This window comes from Babylonia areolata, chromosome 1, assembly GCF_041734735.1.
Source record: "Babylonia areolata isolate BAREFJ2019XMU chromosome 1, ASM4173473v1, whole genome shotgun sequence".
Lineage (NCBI taxonomy): Eukaryota > Metazoa > Mollusca > Gastropoda > Neogastropoda > Buccinidae > Babylonia > Babylonia areolata.
Genome location: NC_134876.1, coordinates 91,083,672 through 91,093,671, shown reverse-complemented (window position 1 = coordinate 91,093,671; position 10,000 = coordinate 91,083,672). Strand labels below are relative to the sequence as shown.

At 41.5% G+C, this 10,000-nt stretch overlaps 1 protein-coding gene across 6 annotated transcripts in view; it reads right to left on the bottom strand.

Annotated features, from left to right (window-relative positions):
• The window catches only part of LOC143289174 (cadherin-23-like), a 96,114-nt gene that overhangs the window by 48,960 nt on the left and 37,154 nt on the right, over nucleotides 1-10,000 (bottom strand). For 5 of the 6 annotated variants that reach the window (XM_076598109.1, XM_076598102.1, XM_076598128.1 and 2 more), the window contains 2 exons: nucleotides 5,707-5,794; nucleotides 2,230-2,241 (listed from right to left, as the gene is read on the bottom strand). In XM_076598109.1, coding sequence (XP_076454224.1) covers nucleotides 2,230-2,241; nucleotides 5,707-5,794 — 100 coding nt within the window. The remainder of the gene's footprint in view (nucleotides 1-2,229; nucleotides 2,242-5,706; nucleotides 5,795-10,000) is intronic. The other variant, XM_076598120.1, reaches the window with a different exon arrangement.

Genomic DNA, 10,000 nt, shown 5'->3' with positions numbered 1-10,000 from the left:
ACACACACACACACACACACAGAGGCAAAGGCACACAGAATCAGAGAGATAGAGACATAAGAGAGAGAGGAGGAGGTGAGAGAGAGGGGGGGAGAGACCGGAGAGAGAGAGAGAGTCATTTTTTTTTTACAGTACAGGGTTGAGCATACGAGTGTTTGAAACATACACACACACAGAGACACATAGACACAGACACATGCACGCACGCATGCACCACGCAAGCACACACACACAGAGACGGATACACACACACACACACACACACACACACACACACACACACACACACACACACACACACACACACACACACACACACACACACACACACACACAAGTAAGAAGAAAACAAAGGCAAAATACGTATCGTACAGCCAGCAATCATGCAATAATCCTGTACACATCAACACAAGAATTGCAAAAGTAGCGTATCTAAAACATACTTTTACAAAATAACAGCCAGCAAAATAAACCTACAACAAATGAATGACATTAAAACAAAGACTGTTTCCTGTCGTATTCCATAAAATAATAAAGCTTGGTAAATATAAGACATGTAATAATTATGCACGAGAAATATCAGAACTGCTGATTGAACATGCTTCATAACATCGTTCACTGAGAAGAAAATCAATCTACGTAAGAGATAAGGTAACAACATTTCAAAGAACATAGGAGATGAGAAGAAATAATATCTGGCTGCACACACACACGCACAGAGAGAGAGAGAGAGAGAGAGAGACAGAGAGAGAGAGAGAGAGACACAGACAGACAGACAGACAGACAGACAGAGACAGACAGACAGACAGAGTGATGGAGTGAACAAAAATGCACTGAATACAAGAAGGATAATAACAGAAAGAATCACATAAGTGTACGACTGTCACAAGCTCCTTTACGTACACATAAAATGATTTATTCACTGCCAATTCTCTCCAGCATAAATGCAATATTGTGCAAAGCATCACTATTTCTAACTTATAACTAACCCCCTCTCACCCACAAAATATACAATAATCTTTTACATAAATGATAAGACACATTAATAAAACATCCAAGAATAACTCAAAGTTTATAAGTATAGAAAATAAATATAAGAATCAATGAAATCATGCAGCCTATGCACCCAACCACACATATTTCAAGACAACAATGAGTCATTTATGGTACTGAGAAAGAATGACTGAATACATTAAAAACAAACGTGCGCTCCTTTCAAATGTTTCATATCAGAATTTTCTTTTTCGATGGATCATCCACTCAAAACCTTTTTTTTTTCAAATGTATTCAATCATAAAACACATACTATCTATAACATGCATCCTTTTTCACGCACACACACACACACACACACACACACACACACACACACACACACACACACATATCCTCTCCTTGCGCCCTACATCCGCTTCAACCTCACCCTCCAAATCAGTTCCCCCTTTTTCGACCCTGGCATTCACAAACATCACACTTAAGTACACAGAAAAAGAAAGAAAGAAAAATATGTCTTTGCACGGTGGTCAATAACGGTTGAATGGAATCACTGAAAAGCCTGAGCAGTAAGGACGGGGCAAAAGGAGTGTGAGAAGCAGCAAAAGCAGATGATGAAATATAACGGTGAATTAAGATAATTTAGTATCGTTTCACACACACACACACACACACACACACACACACACACACACACACGGTAATATAAAGTCTGGGTTTTTTCCGGATATAATTAGATGCATGCAAAATATGTCAGTTCATGTGGGTTTGTTGGTTTTTTTGTTGTGCCATAAGCTTATTACGTCCTCGGGGAAAGGCATAAAGAAAAAAAAGAAAAGAAAAAGGAAAGGAAAATATGAAAAAAGGGAGCAGACAACAAAAATTGCCGAGCCACCTAAATACGCGAACGGAGGCACACAAACTTTGATTTGACATGCGAAAGTACGAACATTCATGCTCGCCCGACACACACACACACACACACACACACACACACACACACACACACACACGTATGCCCGCACGCACGCATGCACACACGCACACACTCACACTTACACACATGCAATTTTTACACTCGGTGAATACACCATGCACTTTGTGCCATTATATATTAGTAGCATCTATACAGAGAATCAAAGCATGCGATTCTGTACACATCATTCAAAAGAATGTAGTGATGTTAGGCTCTGCATACAAAATAATATTAGTCAAAGCTCAGCATGCCTCTCTTACCTATGGTCCCCACTGTCAAAACAGGTCCACAAGAAATACATATAAATAGATAAAACAACATCGTGCACCACCGCGTAACAACAGACCGAAAGCCAGTCTACAATATGGACAGAACGAGATAAACCTACACTGGTCAGTCTACAGTACAGCACGTGCGAAAAGAGATGAACTCACACAACATGCTTTCATTTTTAGTTGTGGTAACCAAAACAGAAAGGGATCACTACAGTAGAAGTTTGCAGGAGTTCAAATAATAGTGGACTTCACATCACAAGACGTATGCTACACACAAAACCAAATGAATCAAACATACACACACACGCGCGCGCACGCACGCACGCACGCACGCACACACACACACACACACACACACACACACACACACACACACACACACACCTGGCAAGTATACAACGTAAACCAGGCAACACGATAACAGTCCTTAGACAGATAACATAAACCCCCAGATTAAAAATAATAACGGAAACGAGACATAGTGTGAAAGAAGGAGGAAGTAGAAGCAGAGGACGGAGAGGACGAAGAGGAGGAGGAGAAAGACAAAGAAGGAGGAACATTATGAAGAGGAAGAGGAGGAGAAGGAGAAGCAGGAGGAAGAGCAATTACTCTTTCCCATCTTCCCTGACAACCTACTGTTTTTTAACTTCGTGGGCTGTAACTCCCACACTTCAATTGCGTGTAGTCTGTGAGCTTTTACGTGTATGGCCGTTTTTCTCCACCGTTTAGACAGCCATGCTGCGTTTTCGGGTGTAGACAACCCACATTAGATAGTCTGCTATGCTATCTTTCCTAGCTATGACTCTCACTTCAAGGGGAATCACTGCACCGTGCCCACTGCCCATTAGCTGTTTCGGCATGATCGACATGCTGCAGAGCCTGGCCATGAGTGTCTGAAAGGCTGCCACGGTCATCATCCATTTTGCGGGGCCAAGAACCCTTTGTCTTGTCTGTTAGAGGCAGAGATTATTGTGGGGAAAGTTGCAACAATACGTCAATAAAATACTGTGAGTCCACTAAGAACGTTTTCAACTCCTATGTTGTCAGTCGTGGGCCCTGCTGCATTACGGATTGTTTCAGTCTTATATGACAATGGCTACATCTTTCCATTTTCAACACGATGACCCGGGTACTCAAGTTCTATAAAACCAAGATGACACACGGACAGACAATTAGATGTTTGTCATGGTGCATCAAGTGGTGCAACTGTACCAATGCTACACCGCAACTTCTAATCTGAACTTTCAACTTATCTGTTTGAAAGTGTGCGTACATCAGCAGTTTTTGTTTGCCTTTGTTGTTTCATTTAGCTATAGTGCCATTGTTCTAATGGCTTGTCTGTGTTTTGTCTATGGAAAAGAGTCAACATGGTTTTCCTGTCTTCTTCTATTATATTACTTCACTGACTTGTTTTTGAATGGGAGGACAGATCGAATTTGTTCGTTATGTTTTTTTTCAGCGTTTCTCCTGCTACAGGCTGGTAAAGGACGTCCCATCAATAAAAATCGTTAGCCCTTTTTCTGTTTACGAAACTGACGACGTGATGATGATGCAGCGATTTTGCCTTGTGTTCATTGGAGGATGAAAGTCGACGCGGACAACGATCATCCTGCAATGCTTTGAAGGGTGGATGAAACGTTTCACTTGAATCAATGCATGCTGTTTTATTAAAGAATCAACGATAGCATCAGTCGCTTGTGAAGTAGCTGAATTGTTTAATCGTTCATCCCGTCTTTTTTTCTTTCTTTTTTTTTAAGGAGAAATCAGAGGATGCGTTCAAGTTCTGCAAATGTGCAGGGCTGTCTCAGCATCCATGGAAGATTTTCGGGGGTTTTTTTGTTTGCTTTTTTTTTCTTTCTTTCTTTTTCTTTCCTTTTTTTTCTTTCTCTTTTTTTTTCGTTTTTTTCCCTTCTTTTTCTTCCGTCATCATTTTTCTCCTTTCTTTCTGTTATCTTTTTGTTTTCCTCTCTCTTCTTTATTTTCATTTCCTTTTTTTTCCATTTCCTTATAACAGATCTTCCCAACGATCATCCTGCAATGCTTTGAAGGGTGGATGAAACGTTTCACTTGAATCAATGCATGCTGTTTTATTAAAGAATCAACGATAACATCAGTCGCTTGTGAAGTGAAAACCCCTATGCCTCCTAGCTAAATTATTTAAGCGTTCATCCCGTCTTATTCAGATGTCACACACTTCTGTGCTGTGCCGAAAATTTTGGGTTGGATGTTAAGGCAATCGTCCTCCAATTTTTTTTGCACGTTGATTTATACCATGCAACATGGCACAAAATGGTATTGAGCATCAAAATTGTTAAGAGTGTATATGCAGAAATGGATAACTATCTCTAAAATTAATTTTAACATTTTTGTGCCTGTGCTAAATAATGCATTGTTCCAAAGGGAAATCAAAACGATAAAATCTATCGTCATTTCTTAAAGCAGCGTTCCGAAACTGAGTTAAAAGCTCGGCATCTCAATTAGAGAACTAAGTCTGAAGTTACAATCTTTGTTTTATTTCAACATAAACTTGGGTAGCCCGCACTGGAGTTATGCTGGACAAGTAAGCATCAAATAAAATATATTTCAGGGGAAAAACGGTTATGTGAGTTATATTCTATCTTGTGTATGTGTGCTTTACATTAATGTGCATTTGTACGTAAGTCAATCATAAGAACTGAACATTCACAGAGTGAGCATCTGGTGCAGACGATACCACGAAAGCTGCTGATGCAATGTCAGAAATTAGTACCTTACAATGCACACAAGCATACAGGTAACTTCCAACAGGCATATTCATGACAGACCGACACTTTAACAGCCAACAAAATAAAAACAAACATAAATATGCCACCACTGACGAAAAACAACAGACACATGAAATCGAGACTGAGAAGAAAACAGGACATGCGTTGACATAGCTGGCTCTGATCACTCAGCTTGCCTACATGCTTATTTGTTGTATTGATTGACTCATTGATCATTCCATCAGCTGACTGACTGAGTGAGTGACAGATGGGGCGACTGGCTAGCTAATCACGAGCTTGTTTGCACGCTTGTTTTTTCTAGATGTGGGTGAGTCTTTGATCGTGATCAGCTGAAAGAACGTTTGCCAAAGAATGTTCACGAATCAAAAATAAACGACCTCCGAGGAAATCGCACAGACAAAAGACAGGATTGTAGACTATCTTTAGCGAATATAGTTTAGAGTTCATTTGTTTTATTTACTAACTATTGTTAAAACCTACCAATATGTATATATAAACAAAACAATAATCAAATGCGTAGAAGAACGTAACTCCCATAAAATATTGTTTTCTTCGTCAGAAACAAGCTCGTATCTACAACGCAATATTTTCTTTTTTATGCATGAAGATACAATAAACAAATATCACCTAATACACACCCTAACCCACTACAAAATTAGCATTGCTGGAACTACAAAACGAACAACATATAGCTTACCAATGACAAAGAGACTTGAAAAACACAAGTTGAAAATGACAGCTTTCAGCGAGTTGCCTCTCCATTCCAACAGCCGTAAAACCTCCATCTGGGAAAACAGATAAATATGCATGATGAATACACGTACGCAAGCGCACCCACACATGCACCCATGCACGCACACGTAAGCAACCCACACACGCACGTATACACGCACGCACGCGTGCGCCGAATTCGAAATCTTGAATGCATTTTACGTTGTTGTTTTTTTTTTGGGGGGGGGGTATATCTTGTTTCGCATATTACACGTACTGAAAATGTCTATTCAGTTACTGATTTTGTTCTCAGCCTGTCACACCAAAGCAAAAGAATATTTCTCGTTTGCAGTTATCGACGAATAAGTGCACACACCGTGCTAATATTTGCTCTGTGTGTGTGTGTGGGGGGGGGGGTGTGTGTGTGTGCGTTTGTGAGCGCGCGTGTATGTGTACGTGTTTGCGTTTGGCTGTGCAAAGCACGCCAGGTATTTGTTGTTGTTGTTGTTCAAAGTGTGCGGGCCTGTGAGTCATACATAATCGTTCTGCCTTATGGGTGTTTTGCCTCTTTGTTTTTACAGTGACGTATTTTATCTCCTGTGTCGGGTGACACTCTGTGTCCTGTAACACCCCCATCCATGCACACATCCCAACCCCAACCACACCCACACACACGTATGTGCGCGCGCGCGAGCACACACACACACACACACACACACACACACACACACACACACGCCAAGTTGTGTCGCTTAAATAGGGAGGGGTGGGGGGAGCCAGAAGAGATAACAGAACATCAAAGAATGGGAGTGGTTGTAAAGTCGTGATGAATATTGATAACTTGTGAAAAGGTTCACTCAAGTATCATAAAAGAGAATACACACTCACGCACACGCATATGCACACACGCGCGCATGCACACACACACACATGCGCGCGTGCACGAACGGACGCACGCACGTCAACGTAATTAAGTGTGAACAAAGTAAATGTTTACAGCATTGATACAGAATGAGCCAGGTCAATGCAATCCAGAAGAGGGTCGTACAGAGGATTGAAAAGAATGCAGATTATGAGAAGAAATGCAAACCATCGTCATTATGAGGATGACGTGGCAAAGAGAATACATTTGAATCACACACACACACACACACACACACACACACACACACACAGAGAGAGCAACAAAGCGACTTGTTTGTGTTTTGCACAACCAATGTAAGTCTGGTCTATTCTGTCAAAAGAGCTGCGTAGAACTTGCTCTTGCCCTGTTCTTAGCTCCTGGCACGCTTGTTCAATAACATCACCACCTCCACTGATCTCTCTTTGATCTGTGAACATTCAATGGCTCAGAAGTATCGAACCTGTGCGACAGATGCTTTCGGCCGCAAAGGAAATGATATGACATAATTCAGGCCCTGCGAGCTTAAAGCATCAGTCCCCAGGCATTGGTTGTGTGAGCCTACCCTCCACGCCCCTCCCCTCTGAAAGGTCAGGTCTGGATCTTTACAAACAGAAGCTACTCTTCATTATTAAGCCGACAACGATCATGCAATGTGCAGGTTGATGTCTGCCAATCCTGCGTAATAATACGCTGACCATTTTGTTTTGTTTTGTTTTGTTTTTTTAGGTCCTATTAATCTTTGTAGGTCACAGCTGTTGAATATGAAAATGTATGCTGGTGGCAGCTGTACCATTGACGCGCAGAGGTTATGTGTGTGTTTGTGTGCACGCGCGCGTGCGTGAGTGCGTGTGCGTGCGTGCATGCGTGTGTATGTGTGTAGGGTGTCTGGAGGTGGGTGGGTGTTTGTGGATGGATAATGTGTGTAGGTGGATGTGAGTGTGTGGGTGTCTGTGTGAAGTGGGGAAGGAGGAATGTGTGTATGTGTGTGGGGGGGGGCCTCTGTGTGTGTGTCTGTGTGTGTGTTTATGTGCGTGTGCTTATGTATATGCGGTTGGGGATGTTTGTGAATGTGTAATGTGTGTGTATGTGCATGTGTGTCATTCGTTGTGTCTGTGTCAGTGTCTTTGTGTTGAGCGCAAGTGTTCCGACGTGCGTGCCTGCATGCCTGTGGACGAGTGCCTGCTGTTGTTGACACTATCAGTTTGATCCGCTCTGTCGGTGTCCACGCGTTATAAATAAAACCCATAAAGCGAAGCGGAGTTTGCGCTGGCCATGGACTAGTCGAAGGGGTAATTAATTACACCGGCGTAACACATACCAGTACCAGATGGGCAAGGGAGACAGATTATGACCACCCCAGTCCTATCAGTCGCCTATCTGCTTAATAAGCTTAATTAAACAGCCGTTGCCTGTCGCACTTGTTTGCTGGCACAGGTCCAGACTTACATTGTGCATAACCAATTTAGGTGGTGGTACTCACACTCTGTGAAGAAGCGTGCAATGGCAGCAAAGTATAGAGGACTGATATCGGAGGCAAGTTTGTGTAAGACACACGCTAGAGATGTACACTTTCAAAACGATTCCAACGTCATAAGCCCTCTTGACCAAAAGAGTGGAGATGTCTGGGCAAAACACTCTCTACCGTGATCAAATTCTAGCCCATTAATAGTCGGGTGTTGCCTTCAAGTCGGACACGACTATCATACAATACTTTCACGCTGCTCAGAAGTTCAGAGTACATGTTAACTTTGTAAACTCTTTTGGTCAGATAAATTTCATATTATTGTGGTTCGTTCGGAAAATGTGATCAACACTGTCACAACAAAATCCGTGAAGCAGACCTTCCTCCACTTGGCGAACATGGCGCTAATCTTCCCATTTGAACAATGAGCTTGTTCAACTCTCGCATGTACAGGAGGCTATGATATATGGACAGAAAAAAATCTGCAATAAAGTTATCAAGCTTCTACTGGGCTTTAAAATCACATCGTCCTGATCATACGATTTTGACGCTGGCGGCGGCTAGTAGAGCAGAAATGAAATCAAAAACATTTTTCTGGAAAAAAAAAAAAACAGCGTAGAACCAGACAGTCATGGAAGTTAAACGTATCTGTCGTATAGAAAAAAAACCCAGAGAATAATGGACAAAACACAGCAATTCTTTCATGGACACAAAAAAATGAAACTGTATTCCGGGACGTAACAAGATGAACTGTATTCTAGGGCAAAATAATGTGAAATGATAAAAGAATAAAACTGATCATAAACTAGAATTTGAGACATTCATTTTAAAACAAAAAATAGAAACTACACTGACAAACAGAAACATCGAAAGTGTACTTGTATGATAAACTCAAGCGAATCATTTCTATCAGTGGACACTTCAGAGAAGATGCGTCAGATGTGACTGCTGTAATTTACTGATTGGCTCCGTCTTTCGCTGCAGTTCGTATTCTCAAAGCCTTCCGCACTGAAACAGTTTCTCTGGCGTTCAGTATCACTGAGACTTAAGCATAAAACAGCTGGCCTTTCATTTTGTATGAGTTGTTGCTCCTCTGCATCGATCTGGACTTGCACAGATATAGGACTGCATCAGTTCACGCGCACTAAACTAAGCTAATGTCTCGCGCATCCTGAAACAGAACAATTCGAGCGCAAATTACGCGGGTGTTATTCCTTTTCCTGGTACGTCCCTGCTCTACATGATACTTTTTCCCGCAAAATTAACAAACAATGAGGCCAGGAGATGAAATGATTAACAAATAGTAAAGAGTGGTAACTCTCTCCATTTACAAGGTACACAACTTTAAATCATTTCTGCTTACGCTACCGATTTCCCGCAATGCTAGACACGTGGAAAGAACTTTTTCAAACAATTTTATCCTAACAGTAGCCTGTGTGACTGTTTTATTTCTCTCCTACTGCTGCATCCTTTTCATTATTCATCATCACCTGTGGATCCGTTTGTGGATGTACTGTGCCTAAAGATAAATTATTTAAAAGATGTGTGTGTGTGTGTGTGTGTTTGCGAGCGCGCGCGCGCGCATGGGCATGCGCACGATTGTAGTAACCTGCGGGCCTTTCCCCACAAGTTCCCCTTCAGTTGTTATAGCCGTCGTCATCACGATTGTTGAAATTCACCATATAATCTGGTGTTGAAACATAACTGTGAAGCGCTCAATCGCGTCGGTTAGCGTTATATGAATTATCATTATTGTCATTATAGTTATTATTGTTACTGTTATTGTTACTCTGAGAACTCGGTTATGGCACACACAAGATGACAGACAACGAAAAATCATGATTGTGAAACAGAAAATTGTGTGTTCATATGTGTGTGAAAGAAATGGCTTATATCGATGAAGAAAATACGTAC